Here is an 18,397-nt window from a genome sequence, read left to right on the forward strand (position 1 = left end):
TTCAGTCTGCCATAGACACAGTCAGAAAAGGACTTGTCTTTTTAACTAGTGCTGTGAAAAAATTAAGTAAAAGGGTAAGGTGCCCCTTAATGGACTTTAATGGGTTTATTTATTTATTTTCTGGTGGATGTTTAATCAATTTAAATATTAGATATTTGAAATACCCAGTTATTTCCTTTAGAAGGTCTTATATTGTCGAAAGAAATTTCATATTGGTATTTGTAAAATTAGTTTTTATCTCCTGTAAAGGTCCTAATTTGGGAATGGTTATTGTATGAGACTTTCCAAGTGGCGTTTTGTACTATCAATGTGGTTTTGAGTTCAATAAGGAACAGTATAATTGATTTTAATCACAGTTAATTAAATAAATTTAATAATTACCAGAACCTGTGTTTGCCTACAAAGACTAAAATTCTCTATTGGCGTCAAGAGAGGAATTTAATAAAGTCTGGTCAATGTTCTATTAAAAAAAAATTGATAGGTTTTGATTACACATTTCCTTTATAAATGAAGATAAATTGATAGATTTTTCCCCTTTTAAGATGTTGTGGTGATTATTATTATTATTATTATTATTATTATTATTATTATTATTATTATTATTACTTGCTAAGCTACAACCCAAGGGTTTCAACAGGGAAAAATAGCCCAGTGAGGAAAGGAAATAGGAAAATAGTAAGAAAAACTTGTATAAATTGTGCCTATTCTTTTAATTTGTGAAAGTGTATAAGGGATTTGTGAATTTTAGGTAATAGGTAAGTAGTTCATTCGACTTCAGTGGAGGGTTGGATTTAAACCCAAAACAAGTAAGGAAGGAAGGTGTGGTTACTGAGGCCTTGTGCATGAATACACACGCATACACAATTCATAAACAATTATTTGCTTTGTATATCTTCCTTTGGTCTCAACGGCAGACTTCAGGAATTTCAGAAATCGCACAGAGCTCTGAATTTTTTGGGGTTAAATAAGTGAACTGGTTAAAGATTCCTTCTCTGTGTTTACAGCCCTGTTTGAAAGCTCTTAGCCGTATCAGCTACACCCACTCTCTCTCTCTCTCTCTCTCTCTCTCTCTCTCTCTCTCTCTCTCTCTCTCTCTCTCTCTCTCTCTATCACATATTGTATGTATGTATATGTTTGTATGTACATATGTATACGTGTATTTGTATTTGTGTGTCTTAAACTAGGCCATAACACTTTGATGTTCAAAAGATCCGCTCTCTCTCTCTCTCTCTCTCTCTCTCTCTCTCTCTCTCTCTCTCTCTCTCTCTCTCTCTCTTAATGAGAGAATGCCTTGATGAAGTCATTAAGCTTCAGCACGGCATTTAATTCCCGTGCTGAAACTTGGTGACGGGCAAGAGGGCTCTCGAACTTGGGGAAATTGCTCCCCCAGTTCGAATCTAAATTTCTCTCTTTTACCTTTTTCTTTTTCTCAATACTACTTCGACCTTATCCTAATTTCACAAACTTTCTTTAGTCTATGAGAAAAATTTCCCTCATTATATGTGTGTATATATTATGTACATATATATTTATTTATTTTTTTTTTTCTTTTCTCCTATGGCTTGGATGTTTTCACATCCATTGTAGCCCCGGCGGGGATGTTCATACATCCTTTATTGCTGCCTGCTTTGATGAGTGGGAGGAGGTATCACGGTTGGGGGGTGTTTGCATTCAAAGCTATATATGAGAGTATTGGATGATTTCAGCCATCCCGAAGATGGTTTGGATCTTTTTGGCGGAACTATTCTCAAGTGTTGGTTCTTCGGAATCCAGGGGTATCCAATGCTTGGGGTAGGACTCTCGGCTTTTGGCCGGAAGCCCGTCATTATAGATATGGGGAGGATGATTCCATAACTTCTTGGTCTCAGTCCTAACAGGCGGGTTCAGCTTACACCTGTGCCTCTATATCTGTTTTGATGCTATCCTTCGGGTAGGGTATGGAGTGGACCATCTGGGAAGTATACTCTCATTGTGCCGATAGTAGAGAGTGCAAATTTCCTTTCCGACGCGTGATGGCCTAACATTCTCGAGCAGGTACATCAAACTAACTCTTTTCCCTCTCTTTACTATAATGGATTCTTTAAGGAACGAACCCCCATCCCCTGGATACGCTGACTCTCCCCCGGCACTGTTGACGACTTCTGCTAATGTGATAAGGGATAGCTCTGTTGATGACCTCGGAACGGGAAAGGACCATTCTACTGATATTTCTAAATCGAGTAATATGGGTAACACGAGGAAACTTCGAATCCTCCATGTTACACAAATTTCAATAGAAACAAATTATGATGATCTATGTAAAGCATTTGAATGCTATGGATGCATAAAAGAAATAAGGATGAAACTTGAAGCTGAAACTTGGGATTCATGGATATCTTATAGTAGTTATGACGAAGCATTTAGTGCAATAAGTAATTTGAATAATATTAAAATTAATAACTTGAATGTCGCGGCTGCTCTCTGCGATAAGGTACCAAAAGATTTAGATGTGTACAGGCCTGCCGATTGGTTGGAAAAAGGCGCAGATTTAGTCATGCCCTCCCAGAGAAATCCAAAACCACCGATGTGGCTTATAGCTGAATCTAAGGGGGTTACAGGGAATTATTTTAAAATATGCAAATTGATTCAGAAAAAAGTAGGAACTATTGCACCAGGCGATATATCTCGTTTCGGAAAAATAGTTTCCTTATCCATGCCAAATCCAGTACACAGTCGGTAATATTGTCCAATATGAAAATAAATAATGATGACATTAAGTTAGATGTCAAACCCCACCTAAATTTTAGCTACGGAAGGGGCGTAGTTTTTAACAGAGACCTATATGATTTTACAGAGGAGGAGATACTGGCCATGTGTCCATTGAATGTTTGGAAAGTTCATAAAGTCCCAGGTACATCAATGATAATCCTTACGTTCCAGGATGCTGATGTACCTTTTCATATTATTATCGAGAACGAAAGGATTAAAGTAAGACCCTTCAAGCAGAAGCCATTGCAATGCTTTAATTGTTTTAAATTTGGGCACCCGTCCAAAGTTTGCAAAAATGAGAAGATGTGTGGTATTTGCTCCAAATCTTACCATGGAGAGTGTGCACTTGGAGCCAGGTGTTTAAATTGCAGCTCGAATCACAAATCCACAGACAAGATCTGCGAGCTATATAAGTTGGAGGAAGCTGCCCTCAACAAATCAAACTTCGAACACATAAGTGTGACCCATGCCAAAAGACTATTAAATAAATCAAATACATATGCTAAGGCATTAAAATCAAACCAACCTAGCACTGCCAATAGCTCAAAAAAAAGTATACTATCTGACAAAATGTCAAATAAAGAGGTAACCTTATCACCTCCTGAGGCTTTACCACGGTGTATTAACACTAGGTCATTGCCCATTGCTGTACAGCCTTCAGCCGCCATTACAAAAAGTAATACAAACCTCTCTCAGGCCATGTCCTTGCCTGATCTGATGGTGGTTCCACTTAAGACTAACTTACCTGATGCACCTGTTGTGGGAAAGGTGCAAAAACCTCGAATCCCACCATCTATTAATCGCAAAAGAGAGAGACCTCCATCTCTCTCTCCACCCTCCATTAGAAACGTTAAGGTTATGACATCAAATAAATTTGATGTTTTGTCTGTTGATGTTTCTAATGAACCAGAAGATGGACTGAATAAATCAGAAATTCAAGTTGAGGTCCACCATCCACCTCAACAAATAGATAAAAAGAATACAAAGAAAATCACCAACGTTAAACCCAACATAACAAGACCACCTCTGAAGAAACCTACTGGTAATAATGTTACATTAAAAACTTCTAATGGGAAGACCTCATCCAAGATGTCTTCCAGAAATAATCCATAGTTTTCTCCTCCATTTTGCAATGGAACTGTCAGGGTTTGAGGGCGAAATATGAAGAACTTAAGCTCCTAATTCATGAGCATTCCCCCATAATTGTATGTCTACAGGAAAGTATGCTTGATTCTAACACTCCTAGTCCTCGAGAGTATGTTAGCTATAGAACACCATATAATCAACAAGCAGGGAGCCATGGCGGAAGTCTCATGTACATTCGTCGAGATGTTCCCCAAATACCCATGTCTATACGTACAACCCTGCAGGCAGTTGTTGTACAAATTGATATAGGGAGAAAATATACAATATGCTCTCTGTACTTACCTCCAAATGATAATATTTTATATGATGATTTAGCAGAGGTCATTCAACAACTCCCTCAACCTTTTCTCTTACTGGGAGATATGAATGGTAGACATCCTTTATGGGGTGATATCCTAGCAAACACAAGGGGCAATATTATCTCATCAATTGTGGAGAATGAGGATGTGGGACTCCTTAATACAGGAGAGCCCACACACTTCCATGTTCAGACAGGTACTTTGTCATGCATTGACCTTTCAATTGCAAGCTCTAACTGCCTTCTTGATTTTGATTGGAGGACATTAGATGATTGGAATACTAGTGATCATGCACCAATCATTATAAACACCAACAAAGGTCCGCCTTTGCAAAGATCGCCACGTTGGAATCTAGACAAGGCAGACTGGGTTAAATTTTGTGAGCTAAGTGAAATCGAAGGGAGAGCAGAACAGTTTGAAAGTGTTGATGATGCCATAGACCTACTGAATGGAACTCTTCATACAGCAGGAGTCAATTCAATTCCCAAAACAACAGGGTTATTCAAACGACGACCAGTCCCGTGGTGGTCTTCAGAACTAACTGCACTCCACAGAGCCACAAGAAGATCTCTAACACGATTGCGTAGACGCAGAACTGATGAGAATTTAATAATGTACAAGAAATGTAGAGCACAGTTCCGTCGTGCCATGAAAGAAGCAAGGCGCCAGTCATGGATGTCTTTTGTTTCCTCTATTAACAGTAGAACACCACCATCTTCTGTGTGGAGGAAAGTAAAAAAGATAGCTGGCAAATTCACCCCCAACCCACCACCAGTGTTGAAGGTGAATGGCCAGTATGTAACTGAAGCAAATGAAGTTAGCAATGCCCTGGCTAATCATTTTTCAAATGTATCCAGCAAGTGTGAAGAAGCCCCTGGTCACCAGTATAGGAGCACTGAAGAAAAGAAAATTTTAAATTTTGCAACAAGAAGGGAAGAGTCGTATAATTCTCCTTTCACTGAAAGAGAATTTGATTCCGCACTTGCTCATTGCAACGATACAGCCCCTGGACCCGATGGAATTCCATATGCAATGATTAAACATGTACATTTTAATACAAAGCTATTTATTTTAAGCATTATTAATAGAATATGGCATGATCATAGCTACCCAAGTGTTTGGGAACTAGCCATTATTTTAGCCTTTTTAAAACCCGGTAAAGACAAGTTTTTAGCAGCAAACTATCGTCCTATTGCATTGACATCTTGTTTATGTAAAATCATGGAGAAGATGGTCAATGCAAGGCTGATATGGTACCTTGAAAAGAAAGGTATTTTATCACCGATTCAATGTGGATTCCGAAAAATGCACTCAACGACTGATGTGTTGATACGACTTGAGTCATCTATTTGTGAAGCCTTTGCTTCCAAACAGCACCATGTTACAGTATTTTTTGACCTTGAAAAGGCATATGATACCACATGGAGATATGGTATTCTTAAAACCATTCATGAATTGGGATTGAGAGGAGAGCTGCCACTATTTATTCAGGCATTTCTTTCACGTAGAGTTTTTCAAGTGAGAGTGGGGAAAACTCTATCAGAGAGTAAGTGCCAGGAAGAAGGAGTTCCTCAGGGTAGTGTGCTGAGTGTAACCCTTTTTGCACTAGCAATTAATGGGATATCCTCAGCCATTCCCCAGGATGTTCTCTCAACACTATTTGTGGATGATCTCTCAATATCATTTGCTGGCACTAGAATGGCAATGGTTGAGAGAAAAATCCAACTCTCTATTGATAAAATTATCCAGTGGGCTGACATGAATGGATTTAAGTTCTCGACAAGTAAAACTACCATTGTCCATTTTTGTCGTATCCGGGGAGTACATCCAGACCCGGATATATACATTAAAGGTCAACGGATACCATGTGTATCGGAAACCAAATTTTTAGGTTTGATATTTGACTGTAGACTTACATGGGTTTCTCACCTAAAAGCGCTAAAAGCTAAATGTGTTGAAGCTCTGAATATCTTAAAAGTATTGTCCCATATATCATGGGGGGCAGACCGCAATACTATTTTAAAATTATACAAGGCCTTGATTTTTTCCAAAATTAGTTATGGTTGTGAGGTATATTCTTCAGCCACCCCAAGCCGGTTAAAAATATTAGACTCGATACATCATGCAGGTATTAGATTATCTACTGGAGCTTTTAAAACCTCGCCTATCCCAAGTCTCCTTGTTGATGCTGGAGAGTTACCTCTTGACCTTTACCGAATGTCTTCCATTCTTCGGTATTGGTTTAGATTGCAAAGACTCCCTAGCTCTCTAGCCTTTCAGACTGCAAGCCTTGTAAGACACGCATCATACTTTGAGTTGCACCCAAAATCTCCTCAACCTTATGGCTTTCGGGTGAAACGATTTTTAAATAGTCTGGATATAATTAGAAATAAGGTACTTCCATTCAAGGTATCATCAACGCCTCCATGGAAATTACCTGACATATCTTTTTGTAAATACTTTATTGGAGTTAAGAAGAATATGACTGACTTAGAATCCAGGTCTCTTTTTATGGAACATGTCGAAGAACATAGGGGATCGACTTTTATATATACTGATGGCTCCAAATCTGATGCTGGCGTTGGATTTGGAGTACATAGTAATGATTTTAATTGTAGAGGTGCACTTCCTCTAACAGCTTCCATATTTACTGCCGAACTGTATGGCATATTAACCGCTATTGAGAAAATAGCTTTGGAAAAGGAGGGTAATTTTACAATTTTTAGTGATGCAAGGAGTGTTCTTCAAGCTTTAGAAGTTTTTAATTCTAGTAACCCTCTAGTTTTAAAGATTTTAGAATGGCTTTTTATTATTGGACGGAAAGGTATAACTGTTCGATTTTGTTGGGTTCCAGCACATGTAGGTGTGTCTGGGAATGAGAAGGCAGATTTACTGGCGAAGAATGCGGCATCCGAGTTGCTACCAAGGAGGTATCCCATTCCATGTAACGATCTCCTACCTTACATCAAGAAATTGGTTTGTGATAAATGGCAACAGCACTGGGACAGTCAAGACGGCAATAAAATGAGGGAAGTAACAAATATCATATCACCTTGGAGGTATAACATGATTCCCCGAAAATGGGAGACGACTCTTTGTCGTCTCCGTATTGGTCACACACGGTTGACACGAGTTTCTGCTGAAGGGCCAACACCAACCGTATTGCGAGGACTGCTTAGTACCTTTAACAGTGAGGCAATTGTTGACCGAATGCCCTAATTTTACTAACTTGAGAAATAGATATCTGTTTGAGGCTCGAGGTGAGGATGGCAGGTTTATCCTTGCCAAGATTCTTGGACATGATGTGTCTTACTATGCGAGCGGAATTTTTAGATTTATTTCAGAAGCAGGTCTTCTGAAAACTATTTAACTATTTTAATGACTTCTTAATTTTTATGGTTTTAATCGAATTCTCTTTTAATTTTCATATACAGTAAATGGTATCGGCGTCAATGACCTTAGATGTCAGGATGCCAGAAAACTTTCAATCAATCAATCTCTCTCTCTCTCTCTCTCTCTCTCAAGTTGTATAACGAATATTCTGGTAGGAAATTACGAGTTTCAATAGTGAATCTCTTCACCAATTTAGGCTACTGCCTATAGTTAAGGGTTGTCTGATTTCTGTGTTTCTGCAACATTGTTGACAACTTTGCAATATTTTGAGCAAATTGGAACTTAAAACTGCCGTACAATTAAAGCAGAAAGATGGGTAAAACTACCAGGTATTTTTTATGTATATAATTGTAATGTCATTTTTTCTTTAACTATTCTCGAGCGTAAACTAGGGAACCATTTTGACCAGCTTAATAAAGAATCATCACTTTTCATTTATTTATTTAGAATTGTCTATAGACTTTTGTATATAATAAGGTTTTGATGAGTACGTCCATAGCTACTACTACTCTCTCTCTCCTCTCTCTCTCTCTCTCTCTCTCTCTCTCTCTCTCTCTCTCCTGTTATTACTACTACTACTACTACTACATGTACCTTTCATATTACTCTCTCTCTCTCTCCTCTCTCTCTCTCTCTCTCTCTCTCTCTCTCTCTCTCTCTCTCTCTCTCTTTCTCTCTCTCTCTCTCTCTCTCTCTCTCTCTCTCTCTCTCTCTCTCTCTCTCTCTCTCTCTTAATCCTTAAATATAGCAGTTGATTAAGTTGGTCTTATGTCCGCACATGTACTTAAACTGGGACTAGTTTAGACCTCTGGACACAGACATATCTATGTGAAATTCACTAAAAAGAAAAGCAGGAAATGTACAGTAGTTATAAAACCTTCAACTCGATTCATCTCCGTCATTTCTGGGCCAAATGACTTGAAATTTGGCACAAAGGTCGATTGAACAAATATCCAGATGCGTTATGATTTTTTATACACATCTTTAAAATAGCTTTAGTGACTTTTTGCAATTTTGGTCTCTGTGTCCTGGTATTACTACCGAATGACTTAAAATTTTGTATGGAGGTGCCTTAGGTAGATACTAATTGGATGCCAATAATATTTGCGTCGTACGTTTGCTCAAAATGGATAATTTTGCCATTTTTTGGTACATTTTCAGAGCAAATATTTTCACATTCGCCTCCAGTATCCTCATATTCAGACCAAATGACCTGAAATTTCGCAAGAGGTTACTTTGGATATATGTCCTTTGCTTATATTTACTTTTAGGGGTTTATTTCTCGCCCTCCATCAGACACTGAGAGTCTGTTCAGGCGGGCCTTGATGTGTGAAAAAAATAATTTCTTTCCAGTTAATATTTTGCTCTGTATCTTTTCAGTTGTTCGCTAGCATTTGTATTCAGGCTTAATAGTTTTCAGGTCACTATTATAACACTTTCTAAAAAGATAAGTCTTCAGGTTTTTCTTGAAAGCTGCTACATTTTTGCTATTCTTAACATCTTGGGTGTAAGTCACTTTTTTCTGTATACATTACTTCAAAATTATTAATTTTGAATTATTTTTTCTGCTATTTTTTGACAAAAGGGCATTTTTTACTCCCATGCCCTGGTATTTAAGCCATATGACCTGAAATTTGGTATGGAAATGCCTATAATATATGCCCACTGGACCTTATCCACAAGTTTTGTATTATTATTATTATTATTATTATTATTATTATTATTATTATTACTTGCCAAGCTACAACCCTAGTTGGGAAAGCAAGATGCTACAAGCCCAAGGGCTCCAACAGGGAAAAATAGCCCAGTGAGGAAAGGAAATAAGGAAATAAATAAACCACATCAGAATGATTTCTTGAGGGGTGTGTGATTTCGGTCATTTGAGACCAAAAATGTGTATTAGGAGATAAATATGGGCCAGGAGGGAGATAGTGAAATATGATGTTTTATGCTCAACAGACTGACATTAGTCTTTTTATAGTTTATATATGATTTTTTTTCTATTTTTTAAAAATATTCTAATTGTTCATTATTTCTCATATAGTATATTTCCTTATTTTCTTTCCTCACTGGGCTATTATTATTATTATTATTATTATTATTATTATTATTATTATTACTTGCCAAGCTACAACCCTAGTTGGAAAAGCAAGATGCTACAAGCCCAAGGGCTCCAACAGGGAAAAATAGCCCAGTGAGGAAAGGAAATAAGGAAATAAATAAACCACATCAGAATGATTTCTTGAGGGGTGTGTGATTTCGGTCATTTGAGACCAAAAATGTGTATTAGGAGATAAATATGGGCCAGGAGGGAGATAGAGTGAAATATGATGTTTTTATGCTCAACAGACTGACATTAGTCTTTTTATAGTTTATATATGAATTTTTTCTATTTTTTAGAAATATTCTAATTGTTCATTATTTCTCATATAGTATATTTCCTTATTTTCTTTCCTCACTGGGCTATTTTTTTTTTTGTTGGAGCCCTTAGGCTTGTAGCATCTTGCTTGTCAAACTAGGGTTGTAGCTTGGCTTTTAATACTTATTATTATTATTATTATAATAATAATAATAATAATAATAATAATAATAATAATAATAATAATAATTTGCTTTGCAAATGTTGCCTTTCTCATTGCATTTATTTTGTATTAAACCACTCTCAGTTTTTTTTTTTTTTTTCATATTCCACCGGTTGACAGAAATAATAATGACCTCGTTAGTTATGCCTTGAACACTTCCCCAAAATTGTGTGCGTGTTGGGTGGGAGAGATTTCCTGGCATTTCGACCAGCTGGACAAAAAATCTGCAGATTTGCTGGTTCTTACGTTGTCAGTGAGGGAATAAATAGGTTTTTAATAATATTATGAAGACTTATTTAGTGATAGTCTTCACTAATTATAAAGGTAGACATGAAAGTTTATTTCATTTTGTTTGTATTTACTTTCAATTATTAAATGTTTCTAAGTGTTTTTCTTTGAGAGCCTCAATAATACCTTTATGCTTTGTAGACTAATCAACTTGGGCCAAAGGCGTGACTATAACTCTACAGTTATAACCTATTCACCCAGTTTAACTTTTCCAAGGTTGTGTATAAAGGACCAGTGTTTTCGTTAATGGAATATACAGCGTGTAATAATGTATATCATTATTTGAAAGTGTTTAGGAACAGAATTCAATAGTAGATGGTTTTAATAAGGCCTGTGTTTCTCAGTGACATAGTTGGCAATCTTTGACGGACTGCTCATCTGGCAATAATTGTGGGTTTTCTAGAATCATGGAAGATACTGACATGTGTATATTAGTGCTAAGAAGTCTCCCTCTTGCATGCGATTGTCAATTGCCTCTTAAACAGTTTGTCCTAATGCGAATTTTTGTTTTTATCTTAAAACTGGGAAACGATTCAGGTCTAGTATTTTATCCACACTGTATTAATGACTTGACTGGCTGACTTTGACCTGTTTTCCTGGTCCTATCACACTTGGAAACCTTGTGCCCCCTGACAGGACCTACAAGATCTGTTTGTCGTATACAGTCTTAGGTAATTATAGGTTATCTTATCACACAGCGTATTCCGTAATAATTGCTACATCCACATTATCGAAACAATTAGAAAAAAAAAGTCGTCTTCTCGAAAGCCATTTTATTGTTTAAGCTCGTTGTAGATTAGAACAAATTTCGTGTTCAATTCTGAGTGTTATGCAATGCATCTGGGTATTGGTGAAGGATGTGGTCACACTATGATGGCTAATTTGGAGTTGTTTATTAAATATCTGTAATTGTATCACAACAGGATATTGTTCTTCAGCTGCTCTGACTGAACGTAACTCGTTTTAGCGCCATCGGTGTGATGATCGAAGTCAGTCATGATAGCAATTTGAGATTGTTCGTCTTATATTGGTTGCTTCGGTTGCTTTACTATTCCAGTGAGAGAGAGAGAGAGAGAGAGAGAGAGAGAGAGAGAGAGAGAGAGAGAGAGAGAGAGAGAGAGAAACTTGAGTGTGCCCATAGCTACAAGAACAAACTTTTGAAAATACAAAGATTTTGATGGGAAATTCAAACTCTGGTATTTACTTGTAAGTCTGAACATCTTACAATCTTAACTCAATCGTTTTAATCAGGGATTTTTCAGTAATAAAGAAGCTTGCATATCCCCGTTGCCTTGGTGAGGAATTTGGGTTTCTTCCCTACTAATTGATATCAGTTCTGAGCTCTTCAGAGGCCTCCAGGATCGCATTAATGTAGGTGACCTTCTCACCACCTGATTATTATTATTATTATTATTATTATTGTTATTATTATTATTATTATTGTTGTTGTCCCGACTTGGATACGACGTTGAAAACGAACCTTTATAAAAACTGGGAAATAATCATTCTATAAAGTTACCCTCGAATATTGAAGGGTTGAATGCAAGATGTTATTTAAATGCGTTGTTGTTGTTTGGGTGTGGTATTTGGAAGGAGAGTTTGAGGACCACCCCCAAGCAACCCAGGTGTGTTTGTACGAGAAATTCTGTTAATATAGCATCTGGAGATATATATAATGTACATTATTACGCATCTTGTTCGTAAACATATCTCGGGAAAATAGTCATTTCTATATTATTAAGAGTGAAGTTTCATTGATCCCCCATAGAACTTTGTGACGTAATAGTTAGTGGTGTTGTAGCAATTAAAACACACTGGAACAATTGCCCCAGTGTGTTTTAATAGTGGACCATCGAAGCTTGAGTAGTCGCTCACTCCGCAGAGTCTAACAAGGAAAAGTTGCTCGTGATAATATTATAAGGTGGCCTTTACTTACAAGGGCCTCTATTCCATTTGGTGCTACTTATATGAGTGTTAATCTCTGTCAAGTATCTTTATTGTTAATACTATCTATCTTGGCTGCACTAACTGAGGTACATTACGGAGTAAAGATGTAGAATGCTGGTACACACTTTGTATAGCAGTTTTAATCCATTTTTTGCAATGGCAGTGTTTATACTGTATTTTGCGTACTTAAGTTTAACCACATTCACCTAACAATAATATATAGAGGACCTCAACCCAAGTGTTTTCCTTTTTTATTTGTCAGGTATTTTGTTGCCAATATATTTAAGCTTTACAATATAAAACTGGAATTAATTTAATTGAATATTCTACTGAGACTTAATCTCATTGAATATTATAATTTAATTTTAATTAAGTTTTGCTTGGAGTGTTGAAACTGTGAGTCTTATTTTGCTTCTTGTATCAACACTTATTGCAACGGAAACAAATCATTTGGTACATAATTAAGAGTACTTGAGATTTGGCCATAAATGTTTTAGTGTATCATGACAGTGAAGAAAGTTTATTATTTTTCTTTGAAAGATTAAGTCATTTCATTGCATTAGAATCATAAGGATTTGTAAGAGATATGATGAAAAAGTAATTGATGTAATTGATTCAAGTTTTCTTCAGTTTCTTGGTCCATTTTTATGTGGATTTTGTTACCCCCCCCCCCCCCCAGATAGTTCAAGTGTTGGTTGGTTAGGGGTGATGAGAATTGGCCATGTAGTCCTGGAGCCAAGGGGTGTTTGCATCCATTTTATGCCCACAAAATGACCCACCTGATTTTGATAGTGGACCACCTTGGACACATTTTTAGCGAGGGTGTTTGTTCTGAAACCCGGCAGTAATGGAGATATTCACTAGTTTGTTAGAAATGCTCTGATGCAAAATCGCTCCAAAAGTTAGGGGTACGGGAAATTAAAATTAACACAACATTGCACACAATTAACCTATGGTTTTGTGTTGGTGCTTAAATTGAAGCTAGTTTAGTTATCTACAACATGAAAACAAGTTCAAGGTCATCAGATGAAAGTCAAGGTCACCAGAGGTCAAAGTGTGACGTAATTTTACTTATGCTTGAAATTAAGACTTTCTTTCATTTGAAGGCCAACAAAAAAACTCATGATGATATAACTGTTTATTTGAATGCACATCTGAATACCATATAATATTAGGTAATTTTAGAAAAAGAATTGAAGTCTCTAACACAAATAGTAGTCCTTTGAGGTTGAGTTGAAAATAGCGAAAATCGGCAACTTTTGCCAATTACATACATGCAAAAGACAGACATACGGCAATGCACAGGAACATCATTTAACTTAACAGATATGATAAGAAGGGTACAAAAATCATTTTCCATCAACCTTTACACCAACATTTTAGAAGAATATCAGTTGCATACATGAAACCTATTTACTAGTGAAACGATTCTATGATACCGGATTTCTACAGCCTGTGCTGTTTGACTGGCAGCTGCAGTAGGGGCAACATGTAAATTGATTTTGTCTGCAAGGACAGCGCTGGGTAGCACAGGCAGAACATTTGCATGGGAGTGGAAAATCATTTGGAAGCAATAACTGCATTCTCTTGGGCAGCAGAGCACAGTATTCCTGATAGGAGCCAAACTCGCACGGGTTTAGTTCTGCATTGTCAAGGCAGTGTAACTGCAAGTATGTCCCATAGAATGCTCGAAGTATGTGTCCTTTAACTTAGCGACTAGTTGGAGGAAGGTATAATATGGTCTTCTTGCTGTGATGGTAGAGATGATGCCTCAGCTGGTCCATTGATTTACATGGTGTTCCAGATTTGAAGACGTTCACAAGATACTCTTCAACTGCCGCAAAGTCAATATTGGTTGGATCCTTCCCAAATTCACAGAGATATTGAGCAGGCTTTGCTTTCAAACCAGAAGATTTAGTTCCAAATTTGCTTGATGAATCACAACCAGTAAGGTGATGGAGTGGTAGTATGACTTTGCGGATCTCAGGGTCCATCTTCTCTGCCAAGGTATGCAGTAGTATGTGTCTGGTTGAATTTCCCACACCTGCTCTTATCCACAGTTCCTTGAGGCCATAACCTCTCAAGAGATTCCAGTAATGAAGTCCAAGTACCAGGACATCTGTGTCATTTGACAATAAGATGATTCTTGAAGCTCCACCCTTGACAGCATGCAGGGCATGTGGGATCATTCTCACGTCGGCCTCTTCAATTCTGTGATTTAGTTCAGGCAGTTGGATGCTGATATCATTAAAAACACCTCTGCATGGTTTGGTTTCACTAAGTCCAAATGCACTCGCCACTATGTCTGCTGTTTGCATTGGGTTCTTCAAAATGTGCTCCCGAATTAACCCTTGGAGCTTTGCTTTGTTCATAGGTGAAGCCCAGAATGATTCCATGGTGACTGGTAATGGTGTTCCAGGTGACATATCATTCAGGTCAATTGGACTATTTTTACATCTCCTTGCTCGTTCACTGTCTTTAACTGAGCCCTCAATATATGTGTCAAACACAAAGTCGATACGATTTGCATTGTTGCAAAGGCCAGCTGGTTTGTCCTGCATTAGGATAGACACAGTGTCATGACTTCCACCAATTCCAGACAAAGTGTTTTCCTCATGATCAAAGTTGTCAAATGCGCCAATAGTAAATCTACTTTGATCAAACTGACTGGGAAGAGGGACCTGACCCCAATTTGATTCAGTGATATATGAAGCCATATCACAATGATAGCGAAGAACCTCATCATAACTGGTTGCAAGTCCAAATCGATTGAAACTTGAGATGAGAGTTTTTGACCTGCAAGCATTGTATATTGCTTCTGAGTTCAGCATGTGCAGAGGAGTGCGCTTTCTACCATTGTTCACTACGTAAAACATGACCTGATAAACAGAGAGTATTTTTTTCATTTTTCCATCAGAAATGTCACAGTCATCCAGGTTTTTATGCTGTGAGTTGTCAGGGTCATTGTAATTGCACTTCACATCAAAGTCAAACAGTGTTGAGAACACTTCGGCAACTTCATCTGGAATTGCTACGTCTCTGTACGCTTTCTCAAGTTCATTGGCGTCAAAAAATTTGTCATTGAGCTCAAAGTCCTCTTTCAAGAAACAATTCCTTAACAATAAACCACACTGTTTTAGTACATCTGAAGTCATTTCCCTATCAGAGTGTTGTGGCATACTATCTACAGCACTATTCTTGAAGAAGATTGTAGGGGCCTTTGCACTTTGAGGGCTGAAGAATGACCATCATTACCACACATATTTAGCAAATACAGTTTCACATCCCTGTTTCTGAAGGCAGTGACATCTTGATCACCACTCTGTACCACTTTATTGCAACTATCAGATACATATGACAAGTTGTAGCACCTCCCAGAGTTCAAACCTGGTTCAATGTTCTTCATTACATCATTACATCGAATTAACTAGCAGAGAGTCCGTCTTATGAGCTTACGGTTTCTAGTAATAATTCCTTTTCTTGAATTAACTAGCAGAGAGACCGTCTTATGATCTTACGGTTTCTAGTAATAATTCCTTGTCTGGAATCAACTAGCAGAGAGACCGTCTTATGATCTTACAGTTTCTAGTAATAATTACTTGTCTGATATTAACTAGCAGAGAGACCGTCTTATGAGCTTACGGTGTCTAGTAATAATTCTGTGTCTTGAATTAACTAGCAGAGAGACCGTCTTATGAGCTTATGGTTTCTAGTTATAATTCCTTGTGTGGAATTAACTAGCAGAGAGACCGTCTTATGATCTTACGGTTTCTAGTTATAATTCCTTGTCTGGAATTAACTAGCAGAGAGACCGTCTTATGATCTTACGGTTTCTAGTAATAATTCCTTGTCTGGAATTAACTAGCAGAGAGACAGTTTTATGAGCTTACGGTTTCTAGTAATAATTCCATGTCTCGAATTAACTAGCAGAGAGACCGTCTTATGAGCTTACGGTTTCTAGTAATAATTCTGTGTCTTGAATTAACTAGCAGAGAGACCGTCTTATGAGCTTAAGGTTTTTAGTAATATTTCTGTGTCTCGAATTAACTAGCAAAGAGTCCGTCTTATGAGCTTACGGTTTCTAGTAATAATTCTGTGTCTCGAATTAACTAGCAGAGAGACCGTCTTATGAGCTTACGGTTTCTAGTAATAATTCTGTGTCTCGAATCATCTAGCAGAGAGACCTTCTTATGAGCTTACCGTTTTTAGTAATAATTCTCTGTCTCGAATTAACCCTGGATAGGTACGATGGGTCGTTCGCGACCCCGAGCGTAAAAAAAAAACAGGTTTTTCTCACGTGACTCACCCCCGTGACTGAATTTGTGGGTGATCGACCTGCAGGAGGTGTCTCCCCTACACGCTCTAGTAGTGTCCAGATGTGCATTGCTGTAGCTGTACTCCTTCCCCGATTTCTGAGACGCGTCGGGGTCGTTCGCGACCGAGTTTACCCTTCTAAGGTAGATTGCATAATTATCAAAGTTATTACGCATTATGAAATTGTCGTAGAATGGTGCAACTTGTATAGGTTATCAGTTGTGGAAAGTCTTGGTGGATTGTTTGGCTACCATGTGCATGATTTTTTTTTTAGTTAAAATGTCGTTCATCACCACGAGGACCATTTTACCGCGAGTGCCCCTTTTTCATTTTTTTTCATTTTTTTGCCAAGTCATTTTTCCGTAAGATATTGCCAAATAGTGTCGTAAAACTTTTGCTTGTTTAGTGTTGGAAAGTGTGTCTAGATGATCTGGCTACCCATGCATGACTTTGTTTTTGTCAGATACGACGTAGTTATTGGTATATTGGGTATTTAACTGCGGTTACCAATTTCTGTTTTTTTTCAATATTTGTAAAAATTACTACGTAGTAAGGAATTGCCGTATATTATTCATTTTTTTTTCATGTTTATGTGTTAGAAAGTGTGCCTTGATGGTTGGGCTAACACGTGCATGTCTTTTTTTTTATCTGAGATGCCGTATATTAGAATGTCGGGCATTTTACCGCGAGTACCCCTTTTTCATTTTTTTTCATTTTTTTGCCAAGTCATTTTTCCGTAAGATATTGCGAAATAGTGTCGTAAAACTTTTGCTTTTTTAGTGTTGGAAAGTGTGTCTAGATGATCTGGCTACCCATGCGTGATTTTGTTTTTGTCAGATACGACGTAGTTATTGGTATATTGGGTATTTAACTGCGGTTGCCAATTTCTGTTTTTTTTTCAATATTTGTAAAAATTTACTACGTAGTAAGGAATTGCCGTATATTATTGATTTTTTTTTCATGTTTATGTGTTAGAAAGTGTGCCTTGATGGTTGGGCTAACACGTGCATGTCTTTTTTTTTATCTGAGATGCCGTATATTAGAATGTTGGGCATTTTTCCACGAGTGCCCCTTTTTATTTGTTTTGCATTTTTTTGCTTAGTCATGTTACCGTAAGGAATTGGCAAGTAGTGTCGCAAAACTTATATTTTTATAGTGTTGGAAAGTGTTTCTAGATGATCTGGCTACCCATGCCTATTTTTTTTTTAGCCAGATATGGCGTATATATAAGTATGTGTTCGATTTTCCTGTGATTGCCTTTTTTTCGTTTTTTCCCATTTCTTTCAAAATTACTACGTACTAAGGAACTATCACAGAGTAATGATTCATTTATATGTTTATTTGTCGGAAAATGTGCCTTGATGGTTTGCCTAGCACGTGGCTGAAATTTTTTTTTTCTGAAATGCCGTATATTAGAATGGCCATTTTTCCACGAGTGCCCCTTTTTATTTGTTTTGCATTTTTTTGCTTAGTCATGTTACCGTAAGGAATTGGCAAGTAGTGTCGCAAAACTTATATTTTTATAGTGTTGGAAAGTGTTTCTAGATGATCTGGCTACCCATGCCTATCTTTTTTTTTTAGCCAGATATGGCGTATATATAGGTATGTGTTCGATTTTCCTGTGATTGCCATTTTTCGTTTTTTCCCATTTCTTTCAAAATTACTACGTACTAAGGAACT

The 18,397-nt window shown here is 37.3% G+C and overlaps 1 protein-coding gene across 1 annotated transcript in view; it reads left to right on the forward strand.

Annotated features, from left to right (window-relative positions):
* The window catches only part of LOC137639379 (dentin sialophosphoprotein-like), an 86,135-nt gene that overhangs the window by 59,419 nt on the left and 8,319 nt on the right, over window positions 1-18,397 (forward strand). Inside the window, exon 9 of the mRNA XM_068371657.1 lies at window positions 749-755. Within this exon, the coding sequence (XP_068227758.1) occupies window positions 749-755 (7 nt within the window). The remainder of the gene's footprint in view (window positions 1-748; window positions 756-18,397) is intronic.

Source organism: Palaemon carinicauda, chromosome 1 (assembly GCF_036898095.1).
Source record: "Palaemon carinicauda isolate YSFRI2023 chromosome 1, ASM3689809v2, whole genome shotgun sequence".
NCBI lineage: Eukaryota > Metazoa > Arthropoda > Malacostraca > Decapoda > Palaemonidae > Palaemon > Palaemon carinicauda.